At 51.7% G+C, this 23,385-nt stretch overlaps 1 protein-coding gene across 1 annotated transcript; it reads left to right on the top strand.

Annotated features, from left to right (window-relative positions):
* The first annotated feature begins 14,260 nt into the window (after positions 1-14,260).
* LOC144738242 (ras-related protein Rab-3D-like) lies at positions 14,261-22,322 on the top strand. Its single transcript, XM_078621233.1, has 4 exons — positions 14,261-14,569; positions 15,132-15,250; positions 17,725-17,849; positions 19,209-22,322. Exons 1-4 carry the CDS (start codon positions 14,261-14,263, stop codon positions 19,385-19,387), a joined length of 732 nt encoding a protein of 243 aa, XP_078477359.1. The 3' UTR covers positions 19,388-22,322.
* Positions 22,323-23,385: the final 1,063 nt, after the last annotated feature.

The following is a 23,385-nucleotide window of genomic DNA, read 5'->3' as shown; positions in this document are numbered from 1 at the left end:
CCCCTCTGAGAGACATTGCTAGATCGCTGGCTCACCGCCACGCGGGGTTATTCCACACATGCACACACACCAACACTAATGCTACAGCAGCTGCGTGAACGCGCGCGCTCCTGCGGGCGGTTTATATCCTAACCCGCGCACGTACTATGACCAACACTATAGCGGCGGCGTGAACACGCGCGCCCCTGCTGATGATTATACCCTAATACGCGCACGTACCACAGTTAACACTACAGCAGCGGTGCAAACACGCGCGCACCTGCAGGCATTGCTTTTAACGAGCACCCGTGCTGCGGCTTTGCCTTCACTCTCGCCGCTCGTCCGCCCATGCAGCTGCTCCACACACACAAATCACACTGCACAAATGCTCTGTGCTAACGTTTATTCACGGCGCAAAACCCTCTACTGCCCGGAGGAAATATTCTGCGAGCAGAGCCTATCCTATCATAACCCAATTCCCCTAAACACGCGCCCTGTTACGTACCTCGCAGCCGTTCTCACGGCGTCGCATGGACGCGGGGAGGAGCGGAGGGACAGAGATAGGAGAGAACCCTGCCTATCGCTGTCTCGTGGCGGCACTCGCTGGCGTCTCATGGAAGCTGCGAGCGGCTCGAAGAGGCAGGCTGGCCGAGAGTCGGTCTGGGTCACCAAGCGGCTGGAGATCAGAAGACTCCTGAACCGTTTCGGGTTCCCCTTTTTATGCCTTGGGATTTCGAAATTCCAGGGTTACATTACGTCATCCTGTGCAGCCAATCGTGGGGCTACCTTTTGTTTTTCAAACGTTGCTGCTGTTACCTAGGGAATTACGCTACGCTATCTCCCGGCCATTGTCTCAGTGCCCGCATTCCTTATCCCTGGCTCAAGCGGTTTAATCTGGGAGGCCGCTGGCTGCCGAATACACACCCGCGGTGTGCACAGGGATTTCCCTTCCACCTCCTCGTCTGCGCTGCTTGCGTAATATTTCACCCTGGCCCCTCCCCGGTGCTGTGAGCATATCTTTGCGGTTCGGCCGGTGAGTTTCTGTGCACTCCATACAATTGTAAGGCAATTTAGGGGGGGGCACAATGTCATTTGTTCTGAGGGGGGGGGCGGTCGGCCAACCTCCTGGCACCGGGAAACCGTGGGACTTCCCCTCTAGGGGCCCCTCGGATGAAAATCCGTGGTGCCAGGTGATCCCCCGCCGGGACACTACGTGGGTGCAAGTGCTGCGTGTGTGTGTGTGCTCAGGGTGGGGGGTAGTGGACAATCGCGGCGCTTGCGGAGTTGCTCCGCAGTCGTGGTACCACAGTACACATTAGGGGGCACAGGAGGCGCATCGGCTAGTCATCTCAGTCAACCCATGGCACCTGGGTCTGCCCCGTGACCTCCTGCCAGTGGACGTTCGACACTTCACGTGGCCCTAAAGTGCACTAAGCCTGGCACAAGCGCCATGGTGACGTCACCGCCACTTAGTGGCTAAGGTCGGTTGTTGTTGTACGTGAGTGAGTGTCTGAGTGTTTCTTTGTGTCTGTATGTATGTGTGTCTTTTTTTGTAACTGTGAGTGTCTGTATGAGTGTCTGTGTGAGTGTGTGTATGAGAGGGTCACGTGGCCACGTGAATCCGGGTGTTGAAGATTCCGTGGAGAGAGAGAGGGAGTGGGAGAGAGAGGTGAGTAACGTGTGGTTAGGAATATTGTGTGTAGCTCTGTGTGTGTGTGTACCCCTGTGTGTGTACCCCTGTGTGTGTATCCCCTGTGTGTGTACCCCTGTGTGTGTTTGTGTATCCTGTGTGTGTGTACCCCTGTGTGTGTGTGTACCCCTGTGTGTGTGTACCCCTGTGTGTGTGTGTGTACCCCTGTGTGTGTGTGTACCCCTGCGTGTGTGTGTACCCCTGTGTGTGTGTACCCTGTGTGTGTGTGTACCCCTGTGTGTGTGTACCTCTGTGTGTGTGTACCCCTGTGTGTGTGTGTATCCCTGTGTGTGTGTACCCATGTGTGTGTGTGTACCCCTGTGTGTGTACCCATGTGTGTGTGTGTGCCCCTGTGTGTGTGTGTACCCTTTGTGTGTGTGTACCCATGTGCGTGTATACCGCTGTGTGTGTGTACCCTGTGTGTGTGTGTGTGTACCGTGTGTGTACCCCTATGTGTGTGTGTACCTCTGTGTGAGTGTACCCCTGTGTGTGTGTGTACCCCTGTGTGTGTGTACCCCTGTGTGTGTGTGTACCCCTGTGTGTGTACCCCTGTGTGTGTGTACCCCTGTGTGTGTGTGTACCCCTGTGTGTGTACCCCTGTGTGTGTGTACCCCTGTGTGTGTGTGTGTGTACCCCTGTGTGTGTACCCCTGTGTGTGTGTACCCCTGTGTGTGTGTGTGCCCCTGTGTGTGTGTACCCTTGTGTGTGTGTGTGTACCCCTGTGCGTGTGTACCCTGCGTGTGTGTACCCCTGTGTGTGTATACCGCTGTGTGTGTGTACCCCTATGTGTGTGTGTGTACCCTGTGTGTGTGTACCCCTGTGTGTGTATACCGCTGTGTGTGTGTACCCTGTGTGTGTGTGTACCCTGTGTGTGTACCCCTGTGTGTGTGTGTGTACCCTGTGTGTGTGTACCCCTGTGTGTGTGAGTGTACCCTTGTGTGTGTGTGTACCCCTGTGTGTGTGTGTGTACCCCTGTGTGTGTGTGTACCCCTGTGTGTGTGTACCCCTGTGTGTGTGCCCCTGTGTGTGTACCCCTGTGTGTACCCCTGTGTGTGTGTACCCCTGTGTGTGAATGTGTACCCTGTGTGCGAGTGTGTGCCCCTGTGTGTGTGTACCCCTGTGTGTGTGTACCCCTGTGTGTGTGTGAAGGTAGGTGCTCATTGTCTGTTGTGGTCTCTACAGGGTGATCTTTATCTGTGGGTGGATGTATCTAGATGCACCTTTCGTCTGTGTGTGTGCGAGACAACGTGTGCTTCTTTCTGTCGAGTATCTGTGTATTGTATTTGTGTCCTCGTGTCTGTGGGTTTGCGTATTTTTGTGCATGTGTTCATGTCTGTTTATATTTATGTGCACATTGTTTAGTTTTAATGTACTGAATAGAGAAGTGTGTGCGATACAGCCTCATACCTGTCGAACCCTTATCAGCGCCCTACCTTATTACAGACCAATTCAGACCTCATTGGTCACCCCGTGCCCCTTATAAATTTCAACGTTCATCCTATACAATACACAACACTATACACAACACTATACACAACACTATGCACTACACTATACACTACACTATGCACTACACTATACACTACACTGCTACATACCTCTTCACTTAAAGCTTTCGTGAATGCAGGAATTTATTTTCTTTGGGTCTTTCGGTAAAGTCACGTAGATAGGTTCAAAGGAAATAACATGAAACTACGACGTTTCGATCGCAACTCAAGCGTTCGTCATCAGGAAGAAGGGGTTAGCTTCTAAAGGCAAACTGTTTATAAAGGTTTGAGATGGGCATAGCCCAAATGTCACCAGCCAATGTTAATGTAAGTGGTGGGCAGCGACCGCGACGGTGGTGGGGTTTACATCAATCAAAGGGCTGCCAAGTAAAAATTAGCATGTTAATACGTTTGCATTCTTTCGGTAAAGTCACGTAGGTAAAAAAAAAAATCACGACGTTTCGATTGCAACACAAGCGGTCGTCCTCAGGCAAAAATATCCAGCAGCAGAACTGCTGAACCAGGAAGAACACAGCGAGAGAGCTGCTACAACAAGGGGTTATATATGTTTGAAGTTGGTGCAGCCCAAGGGCAAGCAAGCAGAGCTGGAAAGAAGTCCCATCCCCGCATGCAAGAACGAACAGTTGTGTTAATAGGGAAGATTATGGAGAGAGAGAATTAGGGGCACAGATTAGCATGTCAAAGTTAATGAGCTTCCTTCGCCACATATGAACACCATCGCCGCACATGCGCTACAGCAGCAGTGTTAATGGAAGATTAGCACTATGTTAATGGGAGATTAGAGAGAGAATGTAGGGAGATTAGTAAGTTAAATGATACGTCTATTTTTAACACAAGCTGTGGCGCTGGCCACTGCGCTGTGAGAGGCAAGCGTGTCAACGCAAGAGAACCACCGCAGTGGTGGCCATGCCAGTGAGAGACACAGCCCATAAAACAGCAAGAACCATCGATACATCGAATTAAGGGAGCCATGTTAGTGAGACCCCAGCCCGTTAATGCAAAGGCATCCTTCCTGCCAAACGGCAGAAGGATGGAAGCATCACAGCAAGTTATGACTTAACCTGGTTAATAACGTCCTTCCAATGATTGCTCAGCTTATACCCTACTTCTCGGTTGAAATTGTCTCTATTTATATATCTGGATGGCTTCATGAACAAATATTTGATGGTTGCCCGAAGGTTTGCAAAGTACCTTGATCTCGGGAAAAAAATATTGTGCGAGCCCAAAGTGTTATCACAGTGATCAGCCACGGCAGAGGTATTGGTTCTGCCTTGTGTTCGCGAACACGGTCCAAGACATGTCGTTTCATTTCCCCAATATAACTGCTGCCGTAGACACAACTTAGTTTGTAGACACCAGGGTATTGCATGTCAGGAATGACATCCTTCACAGATCGGATCAAATCATGGATTTTGTGTACTGTATTGAATCGGACCTGGATCTTGTGTTTGTTTAAGATTTTGGAAATATTTTTGGTAACACCTGCTATGTATGGCAAGGTGATGGTTTTTATTGGGTCCTCAGGTGGTTGTCTCCCCATGGTTGCAGATACAGCTTTGCGGATTGTGCGATCTGAGTATCCATTCATCTTGAGGGCTTGGTGGTGCTGGTCGGAGATGCAGTGGGCCCTATGGTGTAATGTTTTGATAAGGGAATTATTCTGTGCCGGGTGGTGGTGGGAATTGGGTTTCAGATAGGAATCTGTGTGGGTGGATTTCCTGTCGACAGAGTGTCCCAACGAGCCATCAGGCCTCTTCTCGATCAAAACATCAAGGAATGCTAGCTTGCCATCATTTTCCACATCCATGGGTAATTTGATGGATAGGTGTATGGAATTTGATGTGGTTGAAACATTGGTTCAGTGCTGGCTGGCCATGTGGCCAGATGACGAAAGTGTCATCAACGTTTCTCTTCCACAGGGAAGGACGTAGAGTGGATATCAGGATGGCATCTGTTTCAAATTTCTCCATGAAAACATTCGCTACCACTGGTGATAAGGAGAACCTTCATTTTGTTTGTAGAATGTAACATTCCAGGTGAAGTAAGTGTTGGTAAGGCAGTGCCTCGCCAAAGTTGGTACATCAGGATTCAGTCCATGTTGGACCAAGTTTTCAATGATTGCTATGGTGTCAGGTACAGGTACCTTGGTGAACAGAGAGACTACATCGAAACTGACAAGCAAATAATCTTCCGGAGACAGGGAAATGTCCTTGATTAGAGAAACCAAGTGAGCTGAGTGATATACTGCCGAGGTGGACTTGCCCGTGAATGGAAGCAGGGTCTCAGACAGAATTCGGGCCAGTTTGTAGGTAGGTGAGTTGATGGTGGATGCGATAGGGCGGAGTGGAGTTACTTCTTTATGGATTTTTGGAAGGCCATAAAATTTGGGTGGTCTAGCAGCCGACGGTTTTATGGAGAGCTGCTTGGTCGGTTCGATTAGAAAAGTCGAATTAGTGATGATGTTATTGGTTTTTGTGGCCAGGCGGTTGGTAGGATCTTTGTTGATTTTGGTATAACTGCCATCATTAAGAAGGTCCTGGATTTTGTTGTTGTATGTGGTTTTATCCATGCTGACAGTGGCATTGCCCTTGTCGGCTGAGAGGATGACAATGTTATCTCTTTTTTTTTACGTAAGATGTTAATGTAAGATTGTTGAGTGGCCTCGACGGCCAGCGCCCCGAGGTGGCTATGTTAATGTGAGAGATTAGCATGTTAATGGAGACTGCAGAGCAGCAACCTCGAGCTCAGTGAGCGAGGTGGCTGTGTTAGTGTGAAAAATTTAACCTGTTAATGTAAAATCAGAGAGCCGAATCAGCGAGCCGTTTTTCAGCTCTCTGATTTTATATTTTATTTGAACCTATCTATGTGACTTTACCGAAATACCCAAATAATATGAATACTACATACCTTATTACAGACCAATTCAGAACTTATTGGTCACCCCGTACCCCTTATAAATCTCAACGTTCATCCTATAAAGTCCCATCACAAGGGAGAAACATAAACAGACAATTTTTTGGTTTCCCGTATTGAAACGGCTGCACACCGTATGGACCTGAAAACTCAGTTTCTATGTACAAGGATACGGAGCAAACCATATGGGTTGCCAGGTATGCAGCCTCGTGTGGATTACTGTCTACTGTTCACTAGCATGGTATACTGTAGTATAGTGTACTGTAGCATGTGGTGTACTGCATTGTGTATACTGTAGAGTGTGGCGTACTGGTGTCTGGCAAAATCAACCCCCTACCTCCTCGTGGTGCCGGGCGGCAAGGCTGTGGTGGGCAGTGCCGTGGGGGGAGGGCCAATTTAAATTGGCCATTCCCCTCATGGCGTTTGTAACCACCACAGCGGCCAAATGGGGGCTCCGGATGACCGCGAGGGGCTGGTAACCCTTCCACCTGGCAATTAATTACCACTAAACCACGACGGAAAATTTTAATGAATTAGCTTGTGCCGGAGGCCCCGGGGGGACAGGTGTCTATGACGTCTCCTGGCCAAACCCCATTTGGCAGAGCCCGGAGACTGAATCCTTACCCTCGGGGCTCCTACAGAAACAACAAAAAAACACTACATGTGGTCAAGTGGAATGTTCGAACGCTCACTGCGGAGGAGAGGCTGCCACTCCTCTGTCAGGAGCTGGACCGGTACCGCTTGGACCTCTGTGGTATTCAGGAGGTCCGGTGGACCGGCTCTGGTTCCTTCCACCATGAAGGGTGGACAGTCCTCTTTTCGGGGCAGGAGACTGCCAAACAACAGGGAGTGGCTCTTCTTATGAACAACAGAATGAAGGGGGCGTGGTAGCGTGGCGGTGAGGTGTGGGATGCTGAAAGCCCCAGACTACTTTGGGCTCACCTTTCCATCAACCAGAGGCGAGGAGTCGTGGTTACTTATGCCCCCACCGAAGGCGAACATCCGTGGAGGGATGCAGGCAAGGCCGATGAGTCAGATGCCTTCTATGACCTCCTGTCACAGGTGCTAGCTAAAGTGGCCCCATGGGATAGAGTCATCTTGCTGGGTGAATTCAATGCCCGAGTTGGTCATGATGCTGGCACGTGGTCTGGAGTGATTGGAAGGCATGGGCCAGATAAGCTCAATAACAACGGCAGGAGGCTGCTCGATTTTTCTGCAGCCTATGGGTTTGTAATTACCAACACACTCTTCCGGCATCGGCGCATCCACACAACATCATGGATGCATGCCGGGTCAAAGCAAGAACATCTGCTGGACTACATAGCGACGGAACAGCGGATGCGGGCCCATGTCCTTGACACCAGGACCTACCGTGGAGCTGATCTGCCCACTGACCATCAACTGTAAGATGCGCCTGCCATTCCTACACTCCAGTGGTGGGTGTACACCCAAGACCCCATTCAAACCCTCAGTGGCATGGTCTTAGCTAGCTGATGAAAGTTGCAAGTGAGAATTTCATCATCCCTTCTGGCTAGGGTTGGCATCGTCCCTACTCGTCCTGATGTCGAGGGAAAATGGGCGAGATTTAGGACTGTGGCTCATGCAGCTTCAATGGCTGCTTTGGTGACACGGTCCAGACCTCACCAGAAACCCTGGCTGACAGAGGAGGTGTTCAAGCTGGCTGAGAAAAAGCGACAGGCCCACTCTCATTGGCTACAGCATCCCACGTCGGAGAATGAGGAGGCTTACCGTAACCTTTGCTTGGAGGTTCAGAGAGCCATGAGGCACTGCAAGGATGAGTGGAGGTTGCAGGTTGCTGAGGAGATGGAGTCTACCTCAATGGCCCGTGATCACAAATTGCTCTTTAATTCCATAAAAAAGTAACCTGTAGCGCCACACATATTACCATCATTAGGGGAAAGAACGGTGATCCAATTTCCGACCCCCAGGAACAGGTTTGCAGATTTGCTGATCATTTTTGAGGTCCTGTGGGAGGGGAAATCCCTCAGCCTGGAAAACAGCATGGAACAAAGTGGGGATGACCCTGCCGAGGCTGCGGTGCCTCAAATATTGGAAGAAGAAGTCACCCCCTGTGAGTGGCTGGCTGAGGTGCCATCTGTTGAGGAAGTACCAGAGTCTGAGACCAGGAAAGACATCGGGCAGATATGATCTCCCAAGCAAAATGCTGAGGGAGGGTGGCGTTTGTGCACTGACTGCCCTAAATGACATCATAACATTAACAGGCTAAATGTTTCACTAACACAGCCACTATTGCGGTGGTTTTCTTACATTGACATGCTAATCTCTCACAATACAATGGCCACCTCCACAGGATTATTCAAAATCGCCTTGCTAGTGTAGTAGGTTCGAATTAGGTGCACACACACGCAGCTTGGAGGCAACACTATTTATTAAACGGTACGTAACATAACACGGTACATAAGGTGGTGACCACCTTCCTCAACTCACTAACACTCTGGAACACGACACAGACTGGACCAGGCAGGCAACGGCCTGCCTGGCCCAGGACGACGACTCGGGACTTGACGACCGATGATGTCTTCACTTTGGAGTACAGTACAACAGCCTCGCTCTGCGTTCACACCATGCTTATATCTGGTTTGGCGTGACTGGCTCCGCCCCGGCGTGGCTGGCTCTCTTCAGGCCACGCCTCCCTTCCCAGGACACGCCTCACTTCCCCCACCTCTGGGAAGGTCCGGATCCCTCCAGCACGTGACCCCCCAGGCACCCCCTTGGGGCCCCCAGCCCTCGTACAGGCCGACACAGTAGTGACCATTCTATGTCACTACATCACCCCCCCCTGTATAAACACACAGCCGTCCCCGGCTGTAACACAACTGTGAAAAATTGAAAAGGTGTGCCTCCGAACCAGCAACATCAATAAATGACCGGCGACCGATAAGAAATACAATCACGTAATATATACAGAATCGACGAGGGTAAAAGGGAACCGCATAGAAAACGGGGAATTAACAACAAATATACATGAAAACTGGCTAACCCACTTACGCTCCAGCACAGCCCCCCCCCCCCCCCCCCGTTAGAATCACGCATGCAATGACAGTCACCCGTTAGCACCCCCCCGCCTTTCCGACGTGGCGTCACAACCAGTAGCACGCGTCGGTCATATCGGGGGGGGAATTTCCATGTTACCACCCCACCGCCTTTCCGACACGGCGTCACAACCAGTAGCACGCGTCGGCCATATCGGGGGGGGGGAATTTCCATGTTACCACCCCACCGCCTTTCCGACGCGGCGTCACAACCAGCAGCACGCGTCGGCCATATCGGTGGGATTTTAACCCAGTCTCTCTCCAAGACTCGCATCGCAGCATATAGCTGTACCGACCAAGCTGAGACGACCCATCGTTCACTCACTGCACAACATGCACCCTAACAACTGAGGGATACAGTCTCAGCGTAACAGGACAACTCCACCTGAACCTTACGAATCTCCAGCCCACTGTTTCAACGCGCCTCGGAGGGTCTCAACCTCCGAGCCGTCAGGTCAAGCTGTCAGCCACAGCATGACGGGACCACACTCCCCGAGCCATGTGAGCGCACAGCCCACAAGGCTAGACAAGCCACGGAGTGTTTCAATCTCCGGGCTGTCAGGTCAAGCCGTCAGCCATTGCATGACAGGACCACACTCTCCGAGCCCTGTGAGCGCACAGCCCACTAGGCTAGACATACCACGGAGTGTTTCAATCTCCGGGCTGTCAGGTCAAGCCGTCAGCCATAGCATGACGGGACCACACTCTCCGAGCCATGTGAGCGCACAGCCCACTAGGCTAGACATGCCACGGAGTGTTTCAATCTCCGGGCTGTCAGGTCAAGCCGTCAGCCATTGCATGACGGGACCACACTCTCCGAGCCCTGTGAGCGCACAGCCCACTAGGCTAGACATACCACGGAGTGTTTCAATCTCCGGGCTGTCAGGTCAAGCCGTCAGCCATAGCATGACGGGACCACACTCTCCGAGCCATGTGAGCGCACAGCCCACTAGGCTAGACATGCCACGGAGTGTTTCAATCTCCGGGCTGTCAGGTCAAGCCGTCAGCCATTGCATGACGGGACCACACTCTCCGAGCCCTGTGAGCGCACAGCCCACTAGGCTAGACATACCACGGAGTGTTTCAATCTCCGGGCTGTCAGGTCAAGCCGTCAGCCATAGCATGACGGGACCACAACGTTCATGTTAGACACGCAACACTCACTGGGCCATCCTGGTCAGGACCTGCGCCCCAAGATAGGTGACAGCCAGCAGCACAATTCCAAATCCCTGGCAGCATGTCACCATCGCAATTTAACACCATCACAACACATACAATTTGAATTATGATCCCCCACAGAACTGATCCAATGCCGAACAGGTACGCACAATTTGTGACGATCCCGAATATTCAATGGTCACAACAATACACCTCACATCCCGTATCCGTACACATCATCTCCGAGACTCGCATGGCAGCATGCAGCTGTACCAACCGAGTGGAGAGAGCAACGCAATTTGACGGCAATTAACGGAAACGCACCCCCGATCCATGTAGAACACAAGGAGCATTCCCGCACAAAAGACATCATCTGTGCAACAACGGACAGGAACCAACCAGTGAGTTTGAAACAAACCGAACCTGTCATTTCAAAATCCCCTTCAACATTAACCATGGGACTCAGGGCATTCGAATTTTGAGAGCAAAAAAAAAACTAGACACAAACGTCAAAAATCGCCGAATTCATTCATACAGTATATGCAGTATACGAAGTTCGTACAGTCAATCATTTGGCGCAATGCTCCATCCAGTCCCCACATGGCAACACACACAATCAATACTCCAGACAATCCGTACATAGTAAATAATCACAAGCAAGTACCCAACAGTCCCTACACTGTTAACAATTTCAAGCAAAGCTCCATACGGTCTGTACATTGGCAACAATGACGATCAAAGTTTCTGACAGTTACAAGTGACAATCACGAGCGAAACTCCATACAGTATACACAATAACAATGGCGATTTCGCAACACAACGATGTAACAACACAAGTCATTAACACGGCGACATACAGGATATCAACGGAACTTGGGACACCAACAACGAATTAATCATTAACTACACCAGAAGATACCGATCTCGACGCCGTAATTAACAACAACACTGTTACAAGCAGAAACCCGCATGGTCGCCGCGTCATTTAATCACGCACACAACCGGACGAACACGCTCCGCAAACCAGCGAGTAAAAAAAAAAACCCGCGATCGCAACCCGGCACACGCAAGATCGGTGAAGTTATTATTATTTTTCTCGTGTCATGTCACGACTCGCCTGGCAAACTGTGAATATCAGAGGGCGTCAAGGTGGAGCACTGGGACGGCCCGAAGAATCTTGCATGGTGAACACGGCCTGCTCTTGCGAACCCCCATCCACAAGACGGGGGCGCCACCTGCACGTGTGGAACTCCCCCTCCGCAGGCGTTGATGTCGGCGGGAGCGGCGCTTTGGCGGGAACAGCGCCCCGACCCGCCGCTGAAATGGCGGGAGCGGCGCTTTGGCGGGAACCGCACCCCAACCAGTCCTCGAGTTTGGCGGGAACCGCGCCCCGACCAGCCCTCGAGTTGGCGGGAGCAGCGTTTTGGCGGGAACCGCGCCACGATCAGCCGCCGAGTTGGCGGCCCCACCGCGTGGCCCGCATGCCTGGGCCTCCCCCCGCCAGCCCCCGCAGAGACGAAGGTGTCCTCTCCCCGCGGCTCCATCGCTCCGTTCCCGATGGCGGCGAAGCAGCGGTGCGATGCCAGTCCCGCCGCTCCGCGTGCAGCGCCATCTCTCTCTCTCTGTCACCGGGGCTGCCATCCCCGGGGCTGTCCGAAGGATGGTCGTCACACCTTCCCCGTCGTACGAAGGCGTCCAGGTGAGTTTTATCTTTGTTTTTCGTGTGCCCATTTTACTTCCCTAGGATAACACCTAGCAATATTTATTTTTCCACAACTTCTGACGCCAAATGTAGTAGGTTCGAATTAGGTGCACACACACGCAGCTTGGAGGCAACACTATTTATTAAACGGTACGTAACATAACACGGTACATAAGGTGGTGACCACCTTCCTCAACTCACTAACACTCTGGAACACGACACAGACTGGACCAGGCAGGCAACGGCCTGCCTGGCCCAGGACGACGACTCGGGACTTGACGACCGATGATGTCTTCACTTTGGAGTACAGTACAACAGCCTCGCTCTGCGTTCACACCACGCTTATATCTGGTTTGGCGTGGCTGGCTCCGCCCCGGCGTGGCTGGCTCTCTTCAGGCCACGCCTCCCTTCCCAGGACACGCCTCACTTCCCCCACCTCTGGGAAGGTCCGGATCCCTCCAGCACGTGACCCCCCAGGCACCCCTTGGGGCCCCCAGCCCTCGTACAGGCCGACACAGTAGTGACCATTCTATGTCACTACACTAGGTACACTGAGGAAAGGCTTGCAGAGCCCCAATGCGGTTTCAGGAAAGGGCGGTCCTGCACAGATACCATATTTTCTGTCCGTCTCCTACAGCAGAGATGTAGGGAATTTCATCAAGATCTATATCTCTGCTTTATTGACCTGGTCAAGGCCTATGATACCATCAGTAGGCCTGGGCTCTGGGTTGTTCTTCGTGCTTTCGAAGTATCTGACCCTCAGCTCATGATCATTAAGGACCTTCATGATGGTGAGCGGGCCCGGATAAAACTACGTGGCCGGGAGTCAGAGCCATTCCCTGTACACCTTGGGGTGCAACAGGGATGTCCTCTGGCTCCCACATTATTTAACATCTATTTCGACCACGTAGTTCGTGAAGCCTTCAATAGCTGTACCGGAGGAATTTCTATTTGGTACAGATACAATGGGAAGCTGATCGATACCCGGGTGCGGTCAAGGGATGTCTCCCTATTGCTCAACCATGTTATGTATGCCAATGATCTGGTAATTGGTGCTCACTCAGAGGAGGAGTAGGAGGCGCTGCTGCTGAATCTGGAGCTTGCCACTAGGAGGTGGGGCTTTACCATTAGCCCCACCAAAACTAAGCACCTGCCTTGGTATTTTGTACCATCGGACACTCCACCCCACAACTCCCAATTGGTGATAGGGCAGTTGTGGAGAGAGTGGAGAGTTTCCCATACCTGGGCAGGGTGATCATGACAGGCTCGGGTTTAACAGCAGAGGTCTCACTCTGAATTAGTCGAGCGGCAATATCTTTTCATTGGTTGCATAATGCTGTGTGGAAGCAACCTGTCTGTCACTCCGCACGAAGCTTCCGGTCTTTTCGGCCACGGTCATGCCCTCCCTTCTCTATGCTTGTGAAACGTGGACCCCCCCCCCACTCCCCTGGAACATCTTGGCCGGTTAGAAACATTCAGGCTGGCTTGTCTATGATCCATCCTAGGGTTTAACCCAGCTGGATTGCGTGAGAAGCTCACAAATCTTCGAAAGATCTAGACTATGTCCCATTTGTGAGCTCCTACAGCAGGCAAGGCTGCGTTGGGTAGATCATGTAGCCCGCATGCCCAGCCACCGCATGCCTTAACAGATTTTTTGGCCAGTTAAAGGGGGCTAAACGGGCATGGCACGGGCTAGAGAAGAGACTGAACGATGTCATACAAGTGGATGTGGAGCTGAGTGGACTTGCCGTTGATTGGTACCAACTGTGTCAAGATTGGCCTCTGTGGAGGAGGCTGATGAAGGAAGCTACTAGGCAGTTGGAGGCAGTCGCCCTCCACCAACAATGGAAGGCAGAGGAGCGATGCTCACAACAATGAGCGGAGCGCCGGGTGGATAAAACACAGCAAAAGGTCACATAGTAGGGGAGCACAGGTGGTGATTCTGCCAGTCATCTCAGTCGGTAAACCCATGGCGCCTGCATGTGGCCTGGCACAGGCACCATGGTAACGTCACCACCACCTAGTGACGATCGGCGGCTGTTGTTTTTGGTGAGTACTGTGTATGAGTGAGAGCGTGTGAGTGAGTGTGAGTTTGTTAGTGTGTGAGTGGGTGTGTTTGACCCCCCCCCCCCAATTCACCCCCTCCTTCCATTCTCTCCCCCTGTCCCCTCCTCCCTCCGTCCCCCCCTCCTATCCCCCCTCCCTCCCCTCCCTCCCTCCCTCCCTCCCTCATTAGATGGCCTCAGCTACTGACCCCAAGCAGCAAGCTCGAGGAGGAGGAGGTGGTGGTGGAGGTGGTGGTGGAGGAGGTGCTGGTGAACTAATAGCTGTAGGCGAAGCTGGAGGTGGAGCTGGAGGGGTGGAGCAGCCCTTCGACCTGATGTTCAAGCTGCTGATCATAGGCAACAGCGGGGTGGGGAAAACGTCTCTGCTCTTCCGCTATGCGGAGGACTCTTTCACGGCCGCTTTCGTCTCCACAGTGGGCATCGACTTTAAGGTTAAGACGCTGAGACGCGGCGGCAAGACCATAAAACTCCAGATCTGGGTGAGTAGCTGGGTGGGACGGTGGGTGGGTGGGAGGGATGGTGGGTGAGTGGATGGGTGAGTGGATGGGTGAGTGGGTGGGTGAGTGGGTGGGTGAATGGCTGAGTGAATGGGTAAGTGGGTGGGTGGGTGAGTGGGTGGGTGGGACGGTGGGTGAGTGGGTGGATCGGTGAGTGGGTGGGTGGATCGGTGGGACTGTGGGTGAGTGGATGGGTGGGTGAGTGGGTGGGTGAATGGCGAGGTGGGTGGGTGGGTGAGTGAGTGAATGGGTGCGTGTGGGTCAGTGAGTGGGTGGGTGGGTGAGTAGGTGAGTGGGTAGGTGAGTCAAAGGGTTGGTGGGTGAGTGAAAGGGTTGGTGAGTGGGTAGGGGAGTGAGTGGGTGAGTGGGTTGGAGGGTGTGTGGGTGGGTGAGTGGGTTGGAGGGTGAGAGGACGGGTGGGTGGGTGAGTGGGCGAATGGCTGGGTAGGCCAGTGGGTAATTGGTTAAGTGGGTGAGTGGGTGGCTGTATGAGTGAGTGAGAGAGTGGGTGCACCGAGCATGGCACCGACTGTGCGCGTGTCAGGATACCGCGGGTCAAGAGCGTTACCGCACCATCACCACCGCCTACTACCGTGGCGCCATGGGGTTCCTGCTGGTGTACGACATCACCAGCCAGGAGTCCTTCACAGCCATCACCGACTGGTACCACCATCACGACTACCATCACCATCACTACCGTCACCACTACCACCACCACTACCACCATCACCACTACCATCACCATTACTACCATCACCTCCATCACTGCCATCCAATACCATCATCACTACCATCACCACCACTACTATAATCACTACCATGACCACTACCATTACTACCATCACCACTACCACCATCATCACCATCACTGCCGTCACTACCATCATCACTATTATCATCACTACCATCATCACTACCATCACCACCATCACTATTATCTCCATCAGCAATACCATCTCTACCACCATCACGACCACCATCACTCCCAGCACCACTACCACCATCAACTCTACCATCATCATCACCGAAATCACCACCATCACTACCATCACCACTACTATCACCACCACTACTATCATCACTACCATAACCACTACCACCATCACCATCATTATCACCACCACTACCATCATCACTATTATCACCACTACCACCATAAACTACCATCACCACTATCATCATCATCATTACCATCACCGCCATCATCACCAGCATCACCACTACCATCACCACCACTATTATCATCACTACCATGTCCACTACCACCATCACCATCACTACCACCACCATCATCACCAGCATCACCACTACCATCACCACCACTATTATCATCACTACCATGTCCACTACCACCATCACCATCACTACCACCACCACCACTACCATCACCACCACCACTACCATCACTTTGATCACTAGCATCACCACCACCATCACTGCCATTACCGTTACGACCACCACTACCATCAGCACACTTCCTCCGCCTTCACCAATACACCACCATCATCTTCGCCCCCTATTTGTAGACTAACCCACAGAGACAGATGCCACTACCTTGCCTGGTACACAGGAGGTTGTGGGTTCGATCCCGACCCTCACGATGCCTGCTGCTGGATATTTGGAGTCTGCATGTAGCTCTCACCCCGTGGAAATGTTAACTACCTCGCCTGGTATTCAGGAGGTCGTGGATTTGATTCCGTGACCCTGACGATGCCTGCTAATTTTTCTCCGGACCCTTCGCTTTGATCCTCCACATTTATAATCAACGTCATGAGTTTAGAGTAGTTGGCTGCCGCTATGAATTTCCACAGGATGATGATATAGTTATTTGGTTGATCTATCATTCATGATCGTCAGGTGTCTTCTGTAAAAAGGGATAGCTACATAGCTAAGTGGGGCCTTACCTAGTACAATAAAAATAGTTGATCACAAATTATAGCTCAACTAAATGTGGCATATCATCGTGTAGAAATGTATAGCAGCAGCCCAATACTGTAAACACACAGAGATGCATAGATATCCATAGAGACCCATAGAGATATATATCGACCCTTAGAGACACATAGAAATACATAGAGACCCTGAGAAACACAGAGACCAATAAACTAAACAATTTTTTTTTATTTTACCAAGTAAGGCCCACTGAGCTGTATAGTTATTTTTCAAAAGTGACCTGGCGATCAAATGATAGCTCAACAAAGTCGATTATCGTCACGTGGAAATTCATAGCAGCAGCCAAATTCTCAAAACGCGTGGTGATGTTGATTCTAAATGTGGAGGGGAAAAGTGGAGTGCCCGGAGAAAAATCCACACGACCACGGGGAAAGAAAGAGATGCAGACTCCAAATATACATCATCAGGCATCTATAGGGTCACGAGATCGAACCCACGAACTCCTGCATACCAGGTGAAGTAGTTAAAATCTCCACGGGGAGAGAGAGACTCAGACTCCAAAAATACAGCAGCAGGCATCGTCAAGGTCACGGGATCGAACCCACGAACCTTCTGCATACCAGGCGAGGTAGTTAACATCTGGCAGGGTCGGAGATCGAACCAACAACCTCCTGCATACCAGGCGAGGTAGTCAACATCTCCACTGGGAGAGATAGACACACAAGGAGTCCAAGTATACAGCAGGCATCGTCAGGGTCACGGGATCGAACCCACGAAACCTCTTGCACCTCAGGCGAGCTAGCATGGCGTATGGCTCAGAGAGGCCTTCATCCAACAGGAGTTTGATCAAGGGCTGAGGGCAAACTAAACTCTGTCTAACTTAAGACATGGGTGTTCTCGTAATGATCTGGCTTAATGTTATGTCGTAATTAGCCACACAATGCACGTTGATTCTAAATGTGGAGGAAAATATTCGAGCGACCACCACAGGGATTGAGAGAGACGAAGACTCCAAATATACAGCAGCAGGCATCGTCAGTTACGGGATCGAACTCACGAACCTCCTGCATACCGGGCGAGGTAGTCAACGTCTCCACTGTGAGAGAGAGACATACACACAGTCTCCACGTATACGGCAGCAGGCATCGTCAGTCACGGAATTGAACCCACGAACCTCCTGCATACCAGTCGAGGTAGTCAACATCTCACCCCCCCCTCCTCCCTCCCCTGGTGTCCTCCTCTAGGGCGACTCAGATCACCGCCTACTCCTGGGACAGCGCCCGGGTGATTGTTGTTGGCAACAAATGCGACCTGGAGCCGGAGCGAGTGGTGGCGACCGACACGGGCAAGCGACTGGCGGAGCAACTCGGTAAGAAAGACGCAGACGAAGACACACCTCACCCCTCTTCCACCACCACGACCATCATGCAGCCTTGACAGGGGCAAGGCTACACAACAGCAGTTATCACTACCCCTACTGGCACCAAACTAACACACAGGGACAGCTACCACTGCGTGTGCCCCTAGAGTAGACTACACAGCAGCAGTCATCGCTACCCCTACTGGCACCAAATTAACGCACAAGGACAGCTACCATTGGGTGTGCCCCTAGAGTAGGTTATACAATGGAAATCACTACCCTACTGGCACCAAACGAATGCACAGGGATAGATACCACTGGGTGTGCCCCTAGGATAGGCTACACAGCAGCAATCATTGCTACCATTACTGGCACCAAACTAACGCACAGGGATAGCTACCGCTGGGAGTGCCTCTAGGTTAGGCTACACAGCGGACCAATCAGTTTCAAGGACAATGCATATATTATCAGAGTTTGCATTTTGACCACAAGTATTGTGGTTAACGCACACATGATTCCTCATAAAAAGGTTTCAGTTTTGTTGCCAGAAAAAAGGGGAAAAACCCTATTATAATATTTTGGTACTGGCAAAGGAGGTCTAATGATGATTTTCTTTTCGTTGAGGTCTGAATTGAGGCCGCCATCTTGTTCCTTCTCAGTCGCTGCCCTCTTGACGTGTCTCACTCGTCCCTTGGTCCATCCCCCGAGGAGAGGGGGGGGGGGGTGACGTTCCCATCTATGACGCAGCGGTTGAACTTACGGCTCTCGGTCCAAACAGGCAACTAGACATACAGACGGGGTTGTTCGTATCTCTGGAAGTTCGTAAATCGAATGCCCATAAGTAGAGGAGTCCCTGGATAAACTCAAATGGAGATGCTCGCGGCTGGTAAACAGGTATGCAGAAGTCAATCCGGGTGTGCTCACATCTCGCGGTTGGTAAATTCGCGGTTTGCAAGGGATCACTGTATGAACATGAGTTATCAAAAGGTATTTAAAGCAAATAACGTATCGTCGGGGAATACAATCCACACTAAAAAAGGCAAAAATAAAATCGCATATGAACAAATCTTGCAGAGGTGAATTCAGTAGTTTTGTGTATAGACAACTCTCTCTCTCTCACTCCCCCCATCCCCACTCTCCCCGATGCTCCTTCATTCTCTCCCCCCCCTCTCATCTGCTTTTCTTCCTCCGACTCATCCCCCCCCCCTCTCCCCACCTCTTCCTCCCGCTCGCTCTCCCTACTTTTCTCCCTTCCCCTAATCCCCCCTCTCCCTCGTCCCAACCCTCTCCCCGCTCTCCCCCTCATCCTCACTCTTCCCACCTCTCCCCCCCACACCCCCTTCTCCCCTCTCTCTGGGGGCCGTGGAGGCTTCGGCTTCCGTGAGACGAGCTCCAAGGAGAACCTCGGCGTGGCCGAGACCTTCGACGCGCTCGTGGACCTTGTCTGCGAGAGACTCCCCTCCGCCTCGTCGGACAACGCCGGCCGGGGGGACGCCCCGGTGATCCTGGCGGGAGGGGCCCACGCTCAGCAGGCCTGCTCCTGCTGAGATGCCGCTCTCAGCCTTGCCCACACCACCACATCGACAGAACTGCCATCGCGGCCTGTGTCGTGACTCACTGACTCACCAAGTCACTCGCACAGCCTTGCTCAGACCACCGGATCAACAGAACTGCCATCGCGTGCGGTGACTCGCTGACTTACCCACTTACAGCCAAAGTCACTCGCACAGCCTTGCCCACATCACCGCATCGACAGAACTGCCATCACGGCATGCATGTAGGGAATCACTAAGTCAGTCACTCACACAGCTTTGTCCACACAACCGAATCGACAGAACTGTCATGGTGTGTGGCCACTCATTGACTTATCCACTCACCCACTCAGCTTTGTCCAGACCACTGGCCTAGACAGAATTTCCATCACAGCATGTGTGTGGCAGCTCACTCACTAAGTCTCTAGCACAGCCTTGCCAACACCACCGCATCGACAGAACTGCCACGCCATGTAGTGACTTACAAACTCACACCCACTGACTCATTAAGTCACTCAGTCTTGCCCAAACCGCCAGCACTACAGAACTACCGTCGCGTGTGGCGACTCGCTGACTTACCCACTCACTCACGTGCACAGCCTTGCCCAAACCACCGGATTGACATAAATGCTATCGTGCGTGTGGCGACTCATTGACTCACACCCACTCACTCAGCCTTGCGCAGACCACCAGCTCCGAAGAACTTCTATCGTGTGTGGTGACTTACAAACTGGCACTGACTTGCTGACTCTTCCATAACACTGAGTCACTCGCACACATTTTTGTGTGTTAGTTGTCCATCCCCCGCACCTCTGATTATATTATCACGGTTGGCCACGTACGGTGCGAAAGAAGTTCAATGTACATACAAACTAATATACACTACACTAATATACACTTTACACAACACTACTACATTGAAAACTCTTCTCTTTAGAACTACTTGCTGTGTTTCATTTTTTGTCCTTCCCCCGCACCTCCGATTAGCACGATTGGCTATATACGGTGCGAAATAAGTTCAACATACACACATACTACTGTAGACTATACACTACACTATACACTACACATACTACACGTTACACTATGGGCAGTCCTCGGGTTACGAACCCAAGTCGTTCCTGAGACCCGTTCGTAAGTCAAACGGTTCGTAAGTCGGAATAAAATAATGCACTATTTTTAAATGCCCAGACGGTCAGTGTTATGAAATGTGTTACGGTTCAACAAAAAATGGAAGCATCGTTAAAATCATAGTTAGGAAGATATGTTATACATTTGCAGGCAACACCGGAAAACACATTACTGTATAGTAAGTAAAACATAACATTAAGTCACGTAAATGCATATATATATTTTATTTTCACTTACCTTGAGTCCTGATGCTAGCTTGTAGTCCGAAGGGGGGCAATGAGACACCACAATTGCGCACACACAGACAATGGGCACACACACACAGACAAGGGGCACACACACAGACAATGGGCACACACACAGACAATGGGCACACACACAGACAAGGGGCACACACAGAGACACACAGACACCCCAACGACAACGATCTCCCATGTTGCCTTAACAGGCTGTCGGGATGAGTGCTGTTAGCGATCAACGCCTATGAAGGCCGGCACTGTGGCACACGAGGTCAGTGGTCAGCGCCACGCCCGACTGCCTTTGTCTCCCCTGCGGCGATGTTTACACACCGCACCCGCTATTCCTTTGAGGCTGAGTCAACCGAGTGGAGGCCCAGGACTGGTTCAGATAATCGCCACAGGTATTGATCGTGAGTGAGAATTGTCTGATGCCACAGCATCGAAGCCACTCTGCCGGCGCCCCCCCCCGCACCCTCGACAACTGCACCCTGGCCCCAAAACATCCCCCCTCTACCCCACGATTGAATACGATCACTCACAAATAGTGTCCTCATTGGGGATCACCGGGGTCTATCAGTTGGGTTTTACTTCGAGGATTCCTCCGAGGAATGTCCACCGGTGTCCTGGGTCCAGGAGTTTGGCTCGACCCAACGGGGCAGTTTACATTGAAGCGTCCCTGAATTGGCTTGACAGTGGTACGGGCACACAAAAAAGGGGCCGTCCATAAATGACGTCACGCACCTGGGGGGGGGGGAGGGTCAGACATTTGTGACGATGAGTGACGAGGGGGGGGGGGGTGAGAAATGTCACGTCACATCAAAATGCGCAACTTTAAATAAATATAGACAACATGTTCTACTTAATTAAAGACTTTTGAATACATGTTTTCTCCTACAAAATCAGAGTGCAGCGCCACATTAAATACGCACTACAATGACAATAGTTTAAAGCGATTTGAAGCATGTAAAAACATTGGGGGGGGGGCAGAGCTTTGTGACGTCATATTGGAGGGGGGTTCTGACTTTTTGTAATGTCGTGTGACGAAGGGGAGGGGGCAAAAATTGTCCAAAATCGCGTGACGTCATTTATGGACGGCCCCAAAAATGACCGGGTCAGCTGCGATGAGGTCTCCACGCCTGAGAAACAGCGCAGGGTGAAACGTGGCTGGAAAAGCGGACAATGGTTCGGGGTAAATGAAAGGGAACCGCGGTCCTGTGAGAGGAAAGGTCCCTGGATGTCGCCACAGGTAGGCGCGCGATTGGCTGCGCCGTATCGTCACGTAACATGGGTTTTTAAAAGTTGAAAATGAAAGGTGAGACGGCGGGAACGAGGGGGGGGGGCCTTCTTGTCTCCGAAGTCTTCGCCGTGGACATCTCGGCAAGCCCCCCACTCTCCTCGCCGCTCACAGAGTCCGTGCGACGCCAGTTACTGGAGCTATGAGGGAGGACGCTTGGTCGACTGGGTGAGTTAGGAAGCATTGGAGAAGTTTTTTTCTTGCAATGCACTTTCGGGTCGTACCGACTGGACCGTTTTCTTTAAAGGGGTTGTGCGCGCCGGAAATAAAGGTGTTAGCGAGGCTGTATATGGCATGGAGTCCCCGGTTTCTGTGTAAGTCGTAGATTGAATGTCGCGCCAGGATGTCCCGTTAGGCACGCATATTGGACAAAACGAGCACACCATCCGACACCGGAGTCAGACGATGAGCTACCCGTCGGAGGCCGTAGGACTGCGAGAAGGGCTGGGTGCAGATGCAGCACTTGCCGTAAAAATAAATTTTAAAAATGTAAAATGAATTATAGTAATATTACAAATGTTACATAGAAAACATAGGGAGAACAAAGACCTGGAGTAGGGAGAGAGGGGGTAGAAAGAGGGGGGGGGGGGGTAGAAAGAGGGGGAGGGGGGTAGAGAGAGGGGGGGAGGTAGAGAGAAGGGGTAAGGAGAGCAGAGCGTGAAATATATTGTGAAATCTTTCATTAAAAAAGAGGGGGGGGGGGGGTTACGTAAAGCAAAGCATAAAAAAATGAAATGATGAAAGAAGAAAAGTGCCGACTACACCGAGCATCGTCTTGTTTCCTCTTATTGTAAAAAGAAAAGAGAGGAACGTGGAGTCGAGATTGTCCCATGATGACGAAGTGGCGGATGGAGCCTGGGACACTGGGGCTCACGCTGGTTGCCCCCGGTCGAGTTGGAGATGGAGCCCCACAATTGAATATTGGTCGCCAGGTTCGTAGCACAGCGTGCTAACCGTTGCAGTCCCCCCCACACACGCGTGCATACAAAAATAAGACCCCCCGTATAGCCTTAGCAGGCTTTTGGGGCAAGTGATGTTAGCGAACACTGCCGATGAAGGCCGGCACGGCACACGAGGGGGAGGATGGCCAGCACCACGCCCGACCACCTTTATCTCCCTAGCGGCAATGTTTACTACACACCGCACTAGGTACTCATTTGAGGCTGAGTCGACATAGGGGAGGCCCAGGACCAGTGTCAGATAATCCTCACTGGTGTTGGCCGTGAGCAGAAATTTTACTCGGGTGGCCAGGTTCGTAATGCAGTGCGCTAACCACTACACTACCGCTCCCCCCACACACAAGACAAATATTCTATAAGTAGCGAGTAGCAGCACCTTTGTCCACACAA

This window comes from Lampetra planeri, chromosome 79 (genome assembly GCF_965212315.1).
Source record: "Lampetra planeri chromosome 79, kcLamPlan1.2.h2, whole genome shotgun sequence".
Taxonomy (NCBI): Eukaryota; Metazoa; Chordata; class Hyperoartia; order Petromyzontiformes; family Petromyzontidae; genus Lampetra; species Lampetra planeri.
The sequence above is the reverse complement of the archived record's forward strand: the minus strand, read 5'-3'. Positions and strand labels throughout refer to the sequence as shown.